At 41.2% G+C, this 18,688-nt stretch overlaps 1 protein-coding gene across 8 annotated transcripts in view; it reads right to left on the reverse strand.

Annotated features, from left to right (window-relative positions):
• Positions 1 to 18,688, reverse strand: part of BICC1 (BicC family RNA binding protein 1) — a 172,233-nt gene that overhangs the window by 33,174 nt on the left and 120,371 nt on the right. For 7 of the 8 annotated variants that reach the window (XM_072129721.1, XM_072129720.1, XM_072129723.1 and 4 more), the window contains exon 4: positions 1,790 to 1,869. In XM_072129721.1, the coding sequence (XP_071985822.1) occupies positions 1,790 to 1,869 (80 nt within the window). Of the gene's footprint in view, positions 1 to 1,789; positions 1,870 to 14,065; positions 14,131 to 18,688 lie in introns of those variants that run through there. The other variant, XM_072129724.1, reaches the window with a different exon arrangement.

Below are 18,688 nucleotides of genomic sequence, written 5' to 3' on the forward strand. Positions count from 1 at the left end.
TTTTTTGAAAAAAAAAAAAAAATTAAAATAAATTAAAAAAAAAAAATTAATATGAAGATCCCACATTGCTCTGGTTCTTTCGGTTACAAGTCCTGTGCCCGATTGGAAGTTCCAGGGGCTCAAGCAACGCGCTTCATTAAAAGAGTGAGATGTCACTTCCATTTTCCAGGGGACTTCACTTCCTGTGTTGTCTCCTGGTAATTGGAAGCCAATCTTTGGATGAAGCAGGCACCATGACCCAAGGAACTTCTGGTCAGGCGCTGGGTCCAAAAGCAATACAACTGGAGCAACAGGGGAACTCTGTTATCTCTTAACTAAAGTGGATATTGGATAAAGGTACTTTTCTATCCGGTGGGTTTGCCTAATGCAGAGAAACCCTGTAATGTCGACTATGAATCTAACCATCTTTAAAGATTAAGATATTTTTAGTACACCGAGTGCACATAAAAATATGCATATGATCTGTAATAACCAAGTCTCTACTCGTATAGGTTTCCCTATATTGAAGCAAGTACAGCACACTTAGTTGATAAATGTCTCCTTTTGCCAATTTTCCCATTATGTAGTTGGAATATATGGTTGCAAAAACGCTGCGCAGAACTAACAATCAATCCGATATTGACAGAAAAACATTCCCAGCATTCCCTTAAAGTAAACTCCCATGCAAGAAGACAATGGCTGGCCAAGGCACTGCAAAGCTCCACTAAAGTTCCCAACACTTACTAAAATTTACTTTTTTTTCTCAAGTCTTTATCTTGAACCTTAGTCAATAAAAATCCAGGCAGTCCCCTACTTAAGAACACCCAACTTACAAACGACCCCTAGTTACAAACAGATGTCTGGATGTTGGTGATTTACTATACTTTAGCCTTAGGCTACAATAAACATTAATAACAGTTATTAACGAAAATTAACTTTATTGTTAATCCTTGTTAATCCTTACACTTATAAACTATACAGTTCCGACTTACATACAAATTCAACTTAAGAACAAACCTACAGAACCTATCTTGTAGGTAACCCGGGGACTGCCTGTGTACAAGTTTATTCTTCTATTAAAAGTTAACCTGTCAGGTGTTTTCCCCCTAAACTGGTGATAACATGGTGCCCTTCCCCAAACTTGCAAATGAAGTCTGTAAAAACCACTTACCTATATTAGTCAAAGAAAAGAATCTAGTTATTGCTTTAATCAACTCAAGATATTAAGGGTATCAAGTGGATGTGAGTGAGGGACACATCGGTCACATCTCACGGGACTTGATTTAGCACAATGACATCGACATGACTCTGTAATGTAGTATTCCATATGTCCATGTCCCCTAGGATTTTTAAAGCACTGCAGAATAAGGATGCATTCACTCAAACGCATGCGCGGCCACAAGTTTGTGGCCATACATATGTCCCCCATTGTTGGCAATGGCCGCACCGAGCGATACGGTGCCACACACGTGTGGGACCGTACCGCTCCGTACACGGGGAAAAAGATAGAACGTGTCCTATCTTTTCTAGTGTGCACGGCTGTCACCCTCCTCCTCTCCATCGTGGTAGACGTAGCTGAGCGGGTATATGTTCGTCTAGATAGCGCTGTATAAGTTTGATTTTTTGATTATATATGAAGTGTCTTTCTACCCCCGACCAGTCAAGGTAAATTTGTATATGCTGATCATAGGTCTAGGAAAATACAATTCCTATTCAGCCTACAGAAAGATAATTGGAATCCATGAGAAACCAAATAACGTATAAACTTTACGGAACATATATGGGACAGTCATTGTTTTGTCTTCAGTACCTTCGTATCTAATACCGACATAATCCTTTCCTTGGCTTCCTTCACATTTTCTTTCTTGCCGGATACTTTTATATGTGGGTCTGTAGAGAGAAGAGAGAAATTAAATTGCATAGTGTGAAAAGGACAACAGACAAATATTGTTTTCATTTAGAATTTCTTTATATCAGTCATGGTGATGAAATTTCCAAAACTTTACTAACATTTGGATCAACAGCTTCTTAGTGCTTAGTGATGAAATGCCCCCGTGCTGCAGCCTCCTCCCTGATGAAATGCCCCCGTGCTGCAGCCTCCTCCCTGATGAAATGCCCCCGTGCTGCAGCCTCCTCCCTGATGAAATGCCCCCGTGCTGCAGCCTCCTCCCTGATGAAATGCCCCCGAGCTGCAGCCTCCTCCCTGATGAAATGCCCCCGAGCTGCAGCCTCCTCCCTAATTAAATGCCCCCGAGCTGCAGCCTCCTCCCTAATTAAATGCCCCCGAGCTGCAGCCTCCTCCCTAATTAAATGCCCCCGAGCTGCAGCCTCCTCCCTAATTAAATGCCCCCGAGCTGCAGCCTCCTCCCTAATTAAATGCCCCCGAGCTGCAGCCTCCTCCCTAATTAAATGCCCCGTGCTGCAGCCTCCTCCTTAATGAAATGCCCCGTGCTGCAGCCTCCTCCCTAATTAAATGCCCCGTGCTGCAGCCTCCTCCCTAATGAAATGCCCCGTGCTGCAGCCTCCTCCCTAATGAAATGCCCCGTGCTGCAGCCTCCTCCCTAATGAAATGCCCCGTGCTGCAGCCTCCTCCCTAATGAAATGCCCCGTGCTGCAGCCTCCTCCTTAATGAAATGCTCCATGCTGCAGCCTCCTCCCTAATGAAATGCCCCTGAGCTGCAGCCTCCTCCCCTGGCAGACATAACGTGCAAGTAAGTTTGGGGAAGATGTCCTTTAAGGATTTACAAGTGTTAATTGGTCGGGGAAAACAATTCAGGAGGAGTTCACAATGTTCATAACATTTCTGTGCGTAAAACATGAAAAGCAGTCCACATATCTGCCAGTATGGTCTGGTTAACTTCAGAGAGCTCTGGATTTTCAGCCTTTGGGTGGAGATGGACTTTTTCGGGATAATTACATTTCTTGTATACAGATGAATAATCAAGTATCTTACCCACCCTACAGATGATAGATTACTGAACTGATCAATATGGAATATTCCAAAAAACACTGCCTGACCGTTCCACATTTGCCCCAACAAATTTGGGCTAAAATGCCATCACCTACTATACATCAATCAATGATTTTAGTCTTCAAATAGTTTCCATAATTAAAGCAAAAAAATATACTGTATATACTCAAATATAAGCCAACCCAAGTATAAGCCGAGGCCCCTAATTTTAACACAAAAACCTGGGAAAACCTATTGACTCGAGTATAAGCCGAGGGTGGGAAATGCATTGGTCACAGCCTCCCCATTATATAGCCTGCCCCATAGTATATAGCCAGCACCTGCCCCCCCAGTATATAGCCTGCCAGACCATATCCCCCAGTACATAGCCAGCCCCCTGCCCCAGTATATAGCCAGCAGTGGGGGAAGCCAGAAAGGTGAGTTTTTATATATTTCTTTTACTTGAGTATAAGCAGAGTTTGGGTTTTCAGCACATTTTTTTTGTGCTGAAAAACTAGGCTTATACTTGAGTATATATGGTATATCCTTTTTGTTGATGGAAGAATTACTTTTCTCGGACACATATGGTTCTTGCCTGCAGGTATAATAATTGGCCTTGGTTACATACAGCATAGAACTACTGTTGCTAGAAATGCAGTGATCAGGTGGTCAGAGATTACTGCAGCCAATCGGTAAGGAGCATCAGAACAGTTGTTGAGATCAGCGGATAATTAACCTTGCAAATAATTGTGGTTATTAACTCAATTGTGAAAACCCCTTAATCATTAGGGGACTATAATATAGGCGGCTTGGGCGGTAGCTTAGAGGCCAAACCTTACAAGGGGCCCATCGCCATCCAAACCACCACCCAATACAATTGTTCCTGCTCCCAATACACATGTACACAAGAGACATTACAGGACCTTTGAAACCGCAGATTGAAAGAAGGCAAAAAGGACACATCCTCCATTCCCGAAGAAGCTTGATACCACATTTAGGAAGTGACTCCCAGACTTATGGGGGCTATAATATTCATAAAGCCCAGGGTCCATGGTAGTCTTAATCCACCCCTGCCTCTAATATATAGAATGTTCCATTATTTGTGCTCAGGTTTTGTTTTGATCATATGATTTGAGGGCCCCAGTTTTTTTTTAGTTTATGAACAAAAAACACAGGAAGGTGGAGGACATTTGGATCTGGATAATGTGTGAAAGATTCCAAGTAGACTTGAAACGAAGAAATTAGTTCTGCATACCAAATTCTACTACGCAGTGCTGAGCCGTAAAACGGCACAAAGAGTAATAGGCCAGAATGAAGCCTTCGCTCTCCAGTCATCCTGGTAATGAAAAGCAGAAGCGGAATTTTTTTAAATGGCAACAACTTAATGTATGAATTATTCATAACACAAAACTCAAAACACAGGTTTTAAAATTCCTGCGTGTATTCTTTATGTAGCCGGCCATTTGAAGTCCTATGGTCTAGCGCGCGTATTGGGAACCTGTACAAAGCGACACGATTTTTCCACTTGAATTTCGGATTTTTTTTTGTTTGCATTTGCCAAAACGACGCTTACAAGAATCTATAGACATTTCACACATGTCGGCGAAAGATTCAAAGACTTGAATCAAGTTAAATCACTTAAGACGTCAAAACACCAGAAATATTTAGAACTTAGAACTTGGTACTTAGAAGCCTGCCACATGTGTTTCATTTCAAGACTTCAAGACGTCGTATTTATAGAGTCTAATGGCAGGTGCCTTGCACAGCATAAATAACACGTATTCCCAGCGAGATTAAGATTATTTAGAATGCTGACATTTCAGATATTCTGGGGGGACCGGGGGGGGGGGGGACAGAAAAAAAAGATATTTTACATGGGTAGTATTCAGACTTACATGGAATATTCTGTATTATCTTTACCCTTCTATATCTGGAGCCAGGACCATCTGAGTTCTTATGCAAAATGCATTATAAAAAATGCTTCACAAGGATCAGAAAATCACTTTTTGTTTGAGCCTATTGTTTGTTCTAGATCACTGTAAAAACTCGAAAAAAAACAAATATTCTGTTTTTTTTTTGTAATACTGTAGTAAAACTGTAGGCTTGGATATGGCAGGACAGGGCAGCACAGTGGCTGGGTGAGTAGCACTTCAGCCTTGCAGCACTGGGGTCCTGAGTTTGAATCCCACCTGCATCTGCAAAGAGTTTGTATGTTCTCTCTGTGTTTGCGTGGGTTTACTCCGGGTACTCCGGTTTCCTCCCACACTCCAAAACATACTGTTAGGTTGTTTAGATTGTGAGCCCCATTGGGGACAGGGACTGATTTGACAAGCTTTGTGCAGCGCTGCGTAATCTGTGTGCGCTATATAAATAAAGAATTATTATTATTATTATATCTTACATTATACTATAATCACAAAATATAAAAGCTGATAGGCGAAACATAAACTGATTTTTGCGAGTAGAACCAAAAATAAAAAGTTTTTACTTGTTGAAGCTGAATTACGGAGGATATTTGTGGAAAAAGAACTGCAGCGGTTTCGTGTCTGAACAGTGGCTTATTCCCAATGAAATCTTTAGCTGGAAATATCTTCATGGACTGAAGGAAGACGTATATGCACATTCATTGGAATAGAAGATTACAACAACTGTGAACTCCGGTCAGATTAAGAAATCTTTTTAAAGTTATACCACTGATGACATCAGAGCAAAAATAAATTAAGATTTCTAAATGTGCACTCGGTATAGAGCAGGTGAGTGTCTAAAGTTGTTGGAAGTATCTGAGATTTTGTGGAGTTCATCTTAGAAGAGATTACTCAAATTCTGTTATCGTGTAGACCAGTTCAGATAAGAATTTTGATGGGTGGGCCAAGTTTGATATCTGCCCGTGACACCCTAATTTAGCAAAAGACCAATACTATCTCCTAGTAGCTAAACTGTTTATTTAAACTACTTTACACTTCAACCCAAGAATAAATGAATGTTTAACATGTTATAGTGGAGGCCCCACTAGCTCTTTTTCACAGGTGGGCTTCTTATCTATTCGTCATTTATGATATTTAGGTCCTCTGTATGGATACACCGTGCATACTTATATCTACTATATCTAGTATAATTCATACTGTCTGTACTAAAAAAGTAAAATTTCAGTTTGCAGCAAAAACTAAATAGCATCAATACTCTAAGTAGCCGAGGCACCTAATTTTAACACAACAAAAAAAAACTGTGAAAACCTATTGACTCAAGTATAAGCCTAGGGTGGGAAATGAAATGGTCACAGCCTCCCCAGTATATAGCCAGCAAGCACATGCCCCCCAGTATATATAGCCAGCAGCCACCAGTAGCCAGTGCCTGCCCCTTTGTATATAGTCAGCGCCTGCCCCCTTGTATATAACCAGCAGCCCCCTGGTCTCAGTATATAGCCAGCAGCCCCCCTTGTATATAGCCAGTGACTGCCCCCCAGTATATAGCTAGCAGCCCCCTGTCCAGCCTAAAAACCCCAAAAGAACTCTGCACTAACCTTTCCGACGCCACCCGCAGGTCCTCGCGCATATAGCATACACCATGACATCAGCTATTTGCTGACATCATAGCGTGTACCAATGGCAGCGCACACACTATGATGTCGGCAAGTGGCTTAGGTCATGATGTGTGCGACGCATCGCACAGGGACCCCAAAGATGGAGCCGAAGCTGGTTCCTCCTTGATAATTAAGATAGGCTACTGTAGTGGAGTTAACTGACAGTATCTTTACATTGGACCCAGATGTATTAGGGAGGGCTGCTTTCAAGGCCTCCCTAACTACCGCTAATTCCCTAAAATTTAAAGATCTACCCATCATGGAATGAACCCAGGCACCCTTTTAGATGCGCTCCCCAACCCCCAGTAGTAGCATCAGTAGTTAATACTATGGGATTCTATGCTTCTAAGCTAGGCCACAATTCAGATTCATGGTGGTCAACCACCAATCGATGGACTGAAGCACCTCTGTAGTCAAAAAGAATTCAAAAGTCAAGACTGGCATCACTTCCATACCAGCATCTTTGCATATGAAGCTGGAGGGGGAGAGAATGTAGTTGAGCCGACAGAACTGCTGGAATAGCTGCAGTAAAAAGACCCACGACCAACATCACCTTTCTGATAGGAGGGTAAATTATTGCCCTCTATTAACGCCCGCACCATCCCCTGAATCTTCAGGAGCTTATCTGAGGGAAGAAAGGTATCTGCCTAGAATCTGTGAGAAATCCTAACGGGTTGAGGGATGACTTTTTTTTAAATTAACCAACCCAACTGATCCAGAATCTCCTGCAGCTTAAGTAGTTGGGATGGCATAGATTCTTCCAAATTTCCTACCAAAAAATAAAAAAAATTAAAAATCATGCAGATAGGTGACAGATAAACCATGGTGTAATTTTATTAAGGAAGCCATTTTTGCTATTTTAGTAAATACCCTAGGAACGATGGCTACTAAAAAGGGCATAGCCCTAAATTGTGGTTGTGTCAGTTCCATTCAAAAGTACCGCTACCATAAAGTATTTCTGAAAAGAAGGATGTATAGGGATGTGATAGTACGTGCCAGATAAATCGATTGATTCCATGTAACAACCCGGAAAAAGGCAATTTATTGTGGATTTCAAGGTTTCCATCTTAAATTTGTCGACCAACAAAAATGTATTCAGAGGTTTAAAATTAATAGTAGTCTTTAATGAGCCATATGGTTTTCAGACATAGAATAGGGTAAAATAGAATCTTGACCCCTCTTCTTATGACGGAACCTTTATTAGGACTGCCTATTGAAGGAGAACATTGACCTCTATCTCGAGCGCCATCAGGCCTTGGGAATTAGCCATACAAGTAATTTTAAACTTTCGTGGTGGCGGGGAATAAGAATGGAAGCTCCAGGCCTTCACCGATGACCCCTAGCACCCACTTATTATTGGATATCGTCTCGCACTCAGAGTAGAAGCCCCCCAAATGTTTTGGAGTGATCTGGGGGATTATTAAACATGAAGCCTTTTGGTCTCCTAGACCTCCAGGGAAGTCTTTTCTGTCTGAGGCATTGTCCAATATCTTGTCCAGTGTGGACCCAAATAGATACTCTCCCTCGCATGGAATGGCACATAAGCGATTTTAAGAAGTGACAACCCCATTCCAACTTTTCAACCATATGGCTCTTCTAGCCGAATTTGCAAGGGCAGATGATCTTGCTGACAGTCCTAAGGCAACTACTGGTGCGTCCGCCAGGAAAAGTAGTAACATCTGAAACAATTTCTCCCTCTGAGAACCTTGTCGGATTTTTTCCTTTAATTTTGATAGCCACATAAAAAGGGATCTTGCCACACACGTAGCCGCAACACTGGGCTTAAAGGCTGCTAAAGAAACCTCCCAAGATCTCTTGCGAAAGCAGTCTGCTTGCTTGACCATAGGATTTTTTTAATTTCCTGCATCGCCAAATGGCAGGTTTGTTAGAAATTTTTGACCAAAAGGAAACTTCCGTTTGACAGCATGCAGGATGAAGCCCTTCTTCTCAAGGTTTCTTCCATTCCACCTGAAAGAGAGGACATATTTTTGTTCAAGGCAAAAACCTGCCTTTGCTTATTTCCCCAGTCCCCGGAACATAAAACCCTGGACAGAAGAACGTTCCTTCTGCTCCTCAATCTCCATTTTAGATCTTATTAATTTGATCAGATGGTCAGTGTCTTCTAACGAAAACAATGGCCTTCCAGAATCCTCTTCCTCCAATTCCAATCCCGAGCCTTTATCCGACTCCCGGACAATATCCTCATGTGAGTAATCTGAGAGGTAGCCCTTAGAGGGACCTGGAGAATCCATTAAACGATTTCGTTAACACTTTTTTTTTTTTTTAAAGGAGGTGCAAACCTCCTCACGTATCACTGCCTGCATATTTTCCAGCATTAATGAAGACTCTTGGGCCACAATACGCTGGATACAGGTGTGACATGTCACTTTTTTGTAGGATGAGGGACGACGATCTCCACAGATCCTACATGTCTTACTCTGTAACTTCCTAGTGGCCTTCCTAACGGGAGTTTCAACTCTCTAAAATTAAAGAACATAAAAAGTCTTTCCCATCCACACCCAACACCACAACCCTGACTTCTAGACGGATCTGACCAGAAGTCATCAGGCAGGAGGGTTCCGCAGAAGTTCTTAATCAATAAAATCTGATAATAACATATATCGGGAGTCCGGAGTATCCTTGAGCGCTCAAAGCCGCGTGTATGTGGAGCATCAGTTGGATCGTTACGTAAGAACATAAAAAGGAAACCAGTCAGTGTCCATTATAATTGCCGGGACAGGCCATACTCGCCACCTAACTGACAAGCAGACCCTGTGAGCCATTCCGAAGATTCTTCTACTCAAGATTCCACTGGTTCCCTCTGATTCGCCTCTTCCGAGCTCATAATGTGTAGCCAGGATGTGCGCAGTTTCAGCGGATACGGAATACGGTAGCAGGTGCAGATAAAAAAACACAGCAGATAGAAACGTATATAAGCATACTGTACACAGGGAAATTACTGCAAACAGTAAATACATGGATGAATATATACTGAAAAAGCTGCAGAAGTGGTAAGAAACAATCCCGTGGCTGGCTTAGACCATGGACAGCACACTGACTAGAACTTCCTTATAGTTAAATTTCCCACCCCGCGGCTCCGATCACGTGACACGCTGCAGGGCTGCGCCACTTCTGATATCCGCCGGAAGTGAGGAAAGGAACACCAACTTCCATACACCGCCTGCAATACGATCCCTAGGCAGGTCCACCCAAACTTTTACTGCTCATCCTACGGTATAGAGGCTCCTAGTCTCCGGCATGGATGCTTTGTAACCCAGACAGCCCACTGCCCGTCTCGAGGACACAGGCGACTTCTTATACCCAGTTGCTCAGGCGAGCACCCTGAAGGTAATTGTGAACCTCTCAGAGGATCATGCTGTGTCTCCCATAGGGACAGGAAACCTCAGGTAGAGGAGGTGGTGTGAAGATTTAAAGTCAGGGTTCCCTGTCCCTAAGGATAGACCCCTCTCTCCGGTGGGGCTGTCGTGGTGAGAGGGTTAATAGCCATTTTTCTCTAGGTCAAAATATGGATGTTACTAATTGTAAAGTATAAAAATAATGAGCAGTAGCAAGACATAACATAAAAGAGTTTACTTAACATAAAAAAAATTCCGTTTTGCAGATGGAATGTGTAACTTTGGTGTGTCCAGACCCCTGTCCTAAAAGACTAACAACATTTGCTAGATTAATGTTAATTGGAAACCAGCCAGGACTTTCTAGAGATGTTAAAGTCCTTGTCACTTTGCCAAACCTTGTCTGCCTTTAAAGGAAATGCAATCAAAGACTTTGATTTAATTAAAAGGTTTACATCGCGATATACTGTATAGACAATGAACTCGGCTTCTATAGTGCTACCTTACTGTACAATGCTGCTACTACTACTGCAATCAATATTAGAAATGCTTTCTTAAAGGGAGCCGGTCGCCAGATTTTACCCCCTTAAACTACAAGACCCCTAAAAGGTCAAGTATGTTATGTACTTTCTTGTATGCATTTCATTTAGCTATTAAAAAAAAAAAACTCCTCAAAAGTCAAGTGAAAATCAGCAGAGAACAGTCATATTTTGCCTGAGAGGATGCAGAGGACTGTGACGTCAGACATCCCTATCTTCAGTATTATATAATAATTAGAAACATGCTGGTGATGTCATATTAAAGATAAGAATCTTATCTTGGGGTTCAGTGATAAAGGCAGTTAAAAAAAGGTGGGAATCGAATCCATCTTAAGTTTACATTTCCAACTAAGGGGTAGATTTTAAAAAAAAAGTGTCCCAAGGTTAGATTGGTGCAGACTAGACAGTCTTATTCTGCACCAGGGTCTTAAATCTGTCCTAGAATAAGACTGTATAGTCCTACTTGCACCTCCTATTAGTTGGCTTACTTTACGCCAGAAAATTAAGACAAAATTCTGCTGGGTCAGGAGTATTTTTGGCACATGGACCTTTTTGCAGCAAGACCACGCCCCTTCTCACAGGTCACGCCCCTTTTGATGAGCTTGTCGTAGGAGAGAGAAAAAACGGTCAAAAAACCCTTTATAGATGTGGTGCAGACACTTTTTTTGGTGCAAACTACAACAGAATTCTTTGGAGGACTTTGGAGGAAATTTTCTATAGGTAATAGGGCAAAATTTCACATACAAGTGGGAATTCTAAAAAAGGAAGTGTTATACCCTACCTGAGGGGACTGGGAGTTTAATGGGGGTAAATTTGGTGACAGGTTCCTTTTAAAGGTAATGTAAAAATGTCTGCATCTAAGTTCACGTTTGAGCAGAAGTTTCAACCTATCTGGACAAAATAACGCAGTGAGTAGAAATGCGCCATTGAGCCCTAACATTTACCCGATCCTGTATTATGTGGTTTTGTTTCTTAATATTTCTTCCTAATGCAGAAAACCAGGCAAAACTTCAAAGGCGTAATGTATCTTTAAAAACATTCACATGCTAAATGTATGTTGACAGTCAGGCCGAGGCCGCTATCCAGAAAATGATTAGTCATAAGGATGAAATCTGAAGCCTGTAAGAAAATATGTTTCCTCAAATATCGAAAAAATAAATTCATGAAGACAACTGGGATAAATAGTCTTATTTTTTGGCTAAGGTATGAAGACCTATAAATCACTTGAAGTGGCCCGGCCTCTCGAGTGTTCCGGAAAATGTTTGGCCATGAAGACCAAACAGGATGATCTCAATGAAAATGCATCCAAACAGAAAACGTTTCCCTATTTCAATAAATGTTTCTATAATGGAACCTATGACCCGGGTGAAGGACTGTATGTAAATGAGCTTGAGGGGCTCCCGGCTCCATAGGTGTTAATGGAGCCCCTCTGTCTCATTTGCATACAGTCCTTCATCCTCGTTGTAGATGTCTTTTAAGTTAGTAAATAAAAACACTTAGGTCTGCATATTATATTGTACAGAAAATAGAATATTTTGAATCAACGATTTTCCAACCATCATACAGTAAGGAATATTATAGAAAAGTAATCATTATAACAGAGAAATCTTTTTTTGCAAATGCCGTCTACTAGAGATGAGCAGACCAGAACCTTCAGGTGCGTCTCGTGAGACCCAGACATATTGCTAGATTGGTGGCAGTGTAGCAAATCCAGCAACTTGGCATCATTATCTACTAGCCATGGCAGGTGTTGGCCAGGGGCATCCCTCCTGGCCAATCACAGCCACGGCTAGCAGGTAGAAGGCACTTGAACCCTGCTCATCTCGACCTAGACAATACTCTGTAGTGGACAGTAAAGACAAACTGTTCGGGACCAGGATGTGGAAACAAGAATGGCCATCTAGACCTCATCACCTAATCTTCAAGGATTAGGAGTATATACTTATTAGGAACTCGTATCTAAATAAGCAAAGTCAGCATTAGATTCAAATCCTTTTACTCGTGAATTAAGTGGCACGGGCGGTAGACTAACGCTCATTCCAGAGGTGCATGGGGCTTTGTACCTTACGGTTATGGGGCTTCACAGCCTCCAGGTGCTGAACGGCGGGAACTATTTGGTCATAAATATGAAGTTATTTGTCCCTAAAATCAAAGCTTCTGGCACAAACTACAACTCTACATTCAATATCCAATAATTTCCAAAAAAAAGAAAAAATACAAGTGTTTGCCTCTATTAAAAGAGGCTTCTAGAAACCTATGCAAGATAGTCGCACAAACCAACAAGAAATGAGCAAATCTATTTGTTGGTTCTTAAATCTGTCATTTTTCAGGCAAGATTTCCTAATTTTTTTTTTAGTAGATGTCCACGAAGTCACAAGACCAGGGTCCGTTCATCCAGAATGGCGGTAGAGAAGTAGATGTCCACGAAGTCACGAGACCAGGGTCCGTTCATCTAGAATGGCGGACATTGGTAGAGAAGTAGATGTCCACGAAGTCACGAGACCAGGGTCCATTCATCCAGAATGGCGGACATTGGTAGAGAAGTAGATGTCCACGAAGTCACGAGACCAGGGTCCGTTTATCCAGAATGGCGGTAGAGAAGTAGATGTCCACGAAGTCACAAGACCAGGGTCCGTTCATCCAGAATGGCGGACATTGGTAGAGAAGTAGATGTCCACGAAGTCACAAGACCAGGGTCCGTTCATCCAGAATGGCGGACATTGGTAGAGAAGTAGATGTCCACGAAGTCACAAGACCAGGGTCCGTTCATCCAGAATGGCGGACATTGGTAGAGAAGTAGATGTCCACGAAGTCACAAGACCAGGGTCCGTTCATCCAGAATGGCGGACATTGGTAGAGAAGTAGATGTCCACGAAGTCACGAGACCAGGGTCCGTTCATCCAGAATGGCGGTAGAGAAGTAGATGTCCACGAAGTCACAAGACCAGGGTCCGTTCATCCAGAATGGCGGACATTGGTAGAGAAGTAGATGTCCACGAAGTCACGAGACCAGGGTCCGTTCATCCAGAATGGCGGTAGAGAAGTAGATGTCCACGAAGTCACAAGACCAGGGTCCGTTCATCCAGAATGGCGGACATTGGTAGAGAAGTAGATGTCTACGAAGTAGCAGCAACTAATCTTTTTGGATTCATTTTGGACCAGTCTTTCAAAATGGCAGGTAAACAATTGTTGTCATTTATCCAAAAACTTAGGGAGGGGGAATTGAAAATTAAAAGATTTTTTTAAAACTTAAAATGAAATAGGGGATGTGTTTTAGGGCAATAGCGGGGGGTAATATTCCAATTTACAAGACAATTGGTGCAACACTAGTTCAGACCTGAACCGAATATTTTGAAAAAAAAAAATTGGCAAAACTTCTACAAATCTAATCTGGATTGTAAACCAGAAGACAAAAGGTACAAAATTAACTATTAAAGTAATAATTGCATGTAATGTATTAGCCCAAGAGACACTTAACTTATCCACTTTGTTCCATAGCTTTGGCACAATACACAAGTTATTTGCCCTCCGAGTAGATTCTGCATTTTTAAAACACAAAGCAGGGACATGCCGTCTCTTAAAGATATCGGGTCGGTTTCCCAACCCCACTTCAGGCTTAACCACAGTAAGACTATTTAGAAAAGCAAAACGTAGAGCTCACTGACCGCAGGCATTCCAGCCACCCACACAGCTTTGAGATCATGTACGGAAATTAAAGGCATAGGTACGGGAAATAGGTGAAATAGGTCACATTGGTTTCATATGTCAGTTAGAGAGAAGCTTCAAGAATCAAGAACACAAGATCCAAACCAAAAAGAGTGAACACGAGGATGACTGTGCGGGAAAAGGATTTTCTTTTTTTTTTTTGAACATTACGTTAGAGAAGAGCAAACAAAACATTTCACAACAAGATTGCATAAGTTCATCTAAGTACTTAACCATGACCTCACAAAGTACCAAATGTAACACTAATAAATACAACCAACTCCTCTATCTACGATCAAACAATGAACTTAAAATTGGAATTATTACATAAATATTGTGAAGACCACCAACAGACGGCGGCGCTTCCAACAATAATCCCAAAAATAGGCAATGCAGGTCAATCCGAGCAGTGGGGACACTTCTAGGTCATACTTCCAAAACAATGCAAACATTTTTTGAGCAAACAACATTACTGAAAGCCTCCACTATGTAAAGATAAATAGACATGAAAAATTTGTAAAGACAACAAGGTTTTTTTTTTTTTGGTAGTACTGGCTTTCTTCTAATTTAACTAATCTAGTTCAGTGACTCACAGCAAGAAAATAGAATGCAGGTAAGAAATAATAATAATTCTTTATTTATATATAGCGGCTACAGATTACGCAGCGCTGCACAAAGCGTGGCAAATTGGTCCCTGTCCCCATGGGGCTCACAATCTAATCAGCCTAACAGTATGTTTTGGAGTGTGGGAGGAAACCAGAGGACCCGGAGGAAGGGTAGTAAACATAGAAAAAGGGAAGCAAAAGCCATAGAAAAAGCCCTAGAAGAAACCCTTTTAGAAAACCCATAAAATATTTTGAAAATGTAGTCTAAACGCAAGATTAATAAAAAAATGTTTAACCAAGTTCAATAAACACCACATTTTTGTATTTTGGCATTCCCATGAAGAAAAGATTCTTAAATATACTCCGGATAAAATAACACAAGTCTCCAATTCACTGTTATTAACAAAAATACACCATTTTACAGATGCAATGTACACAATTTCGGTTGCCCCAGGATCCGACTTTTAGTCTTCTGACTTTAGGGTCGGGAGGACATATTGTACTCCTATCTGACGCTGCACTGAGTTCTCTGCACTCCAGCCCCCACCCTTGCATTCCAAGACAAGATCACACACACACACAGGGGGAGTTTATCAGAAGTGTCTGGGATAGGTCTCTTCTAGTTCACCATGTAAACCAATGAGAGCTCAGCTTTCATATAAGTTGGCATAAAAGGTGAAAGGACTTTTTAAAACTAACCTAACATATCACCATTTTAAGGCATCTTAAGGTTTCAAAAACCTCCATCAATAAGCAAAAGCAAGGTGTAATATTTAAAGGGGTTGGCCACTTTACCTCATGTTTTTGTAATGTGTGTGTGTGTGTGCGCAAGTCTGGGGCAGAATATTAGGTTATTTAAAGTGAAGAGTCATGTGATCTTTATCTATACATAAGCAATCACCAGTTAGAGATCACATGACCCTCCGTCTGTGGCCATTTTATGGACAGGAATGTCTGGCTGATGAAGTAACAGATTGGAGGCTTCATTTCACCAGAAGTTTCAAGAAAACATCAAGAAAGCAGAGCAGGACTATTAATAGATGTATATTGATAAACTACTTAATATCCCCTTTAACTCCTTAATGACCACCCTATCGGCTTTTTATGGCAGTCATTCTGACGCGACGCCTTTCTACAGCGGAGCGTCAGAAGATGATTTCGGGACAACGGGTTTAGCTGGTGCCAGGCTGTGATATCCTCTTTGAGTGCCTCTCAAAGTCACTTGGAAGCTGAGTTGTCCCTCAAAATGTGAGTTTTGGGGATTTTCATGGAAATGAGAAAAATGGCATCTAAAGTTCTGCGCTTCATAACATCCTAGAAAAATGACAGGACGCATAAAATATCATCTCAACATAAAGCAGACATTCCGGAAATGTTAGTTATCAAGCTTTTGGGGTAGTTTTACATCTGGTCTAGAAAGCAGAACATTACAAACTTGGAAAATGAAGAATTTTTACAAACTTTTGCCAAATTTTCACTTTTTTTCAGACGAAACGCAAAACTTATCACTTAAATTTTACAACTAACATGAATTACGATGTGTCACGACAAAAAGTGTTCCAAAGTTATAACCAATTATCGTGACACAGGGCAGATTTGAAAAATCGAGTGTGGTCATTGAGCTGAAAACTAGCGTCGGTGATAAGGGGTCAAGTCCCCTGTGAGCATTGGATTTAAGGGAATCAGTCTAGGAAAAAGGGGCTATGATATACTGACAATCACATTTGCAACATGTAGATACAGGCGGTCCCCTACTTAACACCTGACTTCCATACAACCCCTAGTTACAAACGGACCTCTGGATGTTGGAAATTTATTGTACTTTAGCCCTAGGCGACAATAATCAGCTATAACAGTTATCACTGGTGCCTGTAATGAAGCTTTAGTGTTAATCCTGGTTCTTATGACAATCCAACATTTTAACATCCAATTGTCACAGAGACCAAAAAATTCTGGCTGGGATTACAATGATAAAATATACAGTTCCGACTTGCATACAAACTCAATTTAAGAGCAAACCTACAGAACCTATCTTGTACGTAACCTGGGGACTGCCTGGATTAGAACTGGAAAGATCCCCCAATGTGTACACGTATTTAGCCGATTATTTTGCAAGCTCTACTGTCGCCGAGGAGGACACTCACCAGTGACCCTCACACTTCCTCATGTGCACAGTTTTAGGTTCCTCTCTTGCTGACATAATCTGTTTAGTTTGGATTTGCCAGATGGACTCTTATGCATGCAGCCATTGTAATGTGTCGCACATCTGCTTTTCATTAAGCCCCACAAGTTATGTGTGTGGGTGCGATTGTCTCATTCCAAACATTTATTTACTTTTTTTTTCCCCCCAAGATTTGTTGTTTTGTGCAGATGTGATAAGACCACAATGTACACTATCATTTTGAAAGAAAAAAAAAAAAAAAAGTTTTGTAGAGGAAGAAAACCCCAAATTCAGCAAGTCATAAGGCAAATTAAATTGTTCCATCAGTTCTCTAGAGTAACAAAAATACCACATTAAAAAATAAACACCAAATAAATTAAATTAGAAATTATAATTTTATTACTAAGATGTAGGCAGAGAATACAGGGAAATATACAAATACATTTCCCAAGAAGGGAAAAGGAAAGCAATGTCTCTTTTTGCTATTTTGTAAGGCAGGCCCCTTAACATCAAACATGACTTTCAAGAAGCCCAATGATAGGATGTGGGATTTAAGCCAAACCAGTATATCTATTCTAGAAGGATTCTCCACTGTAGAAAGTGCTGTTTCGATGTGGTTGTGACTCTTTAGCACAGTGTAGGAAACTGGTTTGGTTGAGGGAGTGTCTAGTGACAAGGGTCAGGGAGTAAGTTCTCCTTACAAGGAAGCCTTAATCGGTACAGTCTTCATAAGTAGAGTTATTACTTCCTGACCCTAGTCAATAGCCCCTTACTAGTTACCTACACTGCTGTAGGTAAACAGTGCTGTCTACAGTTGGGAATCTGTTCCTTCTGCAATAGATATACAGGCAGTCCCCAGGTTACGTACAAGATAGGGTCTGTAGGTTTGTTCTTAAGTTGAATTTGTATGTAAGTCGGAACTGTATATTTTATAATTTTAACCCCAGACAAAACTTTTTTTGGTCTCTGTGACAACTGGATTTTAAAAATTGGTTTGTCACAAGAACCAGGATTAACAATAAATCTTAATTGCAGACTCCTTTAAAACTGTTAGAGCTGTTTATTGTAGCCCAAGGCAAAAGTACAATAAATTACCAACATCCAGAGGTGCGTTTGTAACTAGGGGTCGTCTGTAAGTCAGGTGTTCTTAAGTAGGGTACCACCTGTACTGGTTTTCCTAAATTTCATTAGGCTTCTTGAAAGTCATGCTTGATATTAAGGGGGCTGCTTTACAAGGTAGCAAAAAGAAGCATTGCTTTCCTTGTTACATCCTGGAAAATATATTTTCAGATTTCCCAGAATCCCCTAATGGAGCATCAATGGCCTACAATGCAGCCTTCTTTGGCAAAGTCTCCTTATAGAGCATCTACCAGGATGAAGGACTGTATGCAAATGAGCCCGAGGGGCTCCAGGCTGCATAGGCGTTTATGGAGTGCTGTTTCATTTCCATACAGTCGCATCCCGGTGGTACATGTCCTTTAAGGAGAACCCTTACTTCCTGGGCAGAGAACACAAAAACAAAAGTACCTACACTGAGCATGCCCACAACACCATTTAAAGGGAGTCAACCAAATATAAATTCATCCAACGTGTAAAATCAGCATTGGATAGGACACTTTATAGACTTTTCAAGACAGTGACATTTACAGTGATAAGTGGTTTCACAGAAAATTTCATTTTCATCTTTATGTAAATGAGCTTCCTGTTTGACTGACTGACTGACTGACTGACTGACTGACTATGCGGCTCTTCACTCGGTTACACAATTATTAACATTCCCATAGAAATAAGGCGCAAACAGAAAACTAGTGCATCAG

This window comes from Engystomops pustulosus, chromosome 11 (assembly GCF_040894005.1).
Source record: "Engystomops pustulosus chromosome 11, aEngPut4.maternal, whole genome shotgun sequence".
NCBI lineage: Eukaryota > Metazoa > Chordata > Amphibia > Anura > Leptodactylidae > Engystomops > Engystomops pustulosus.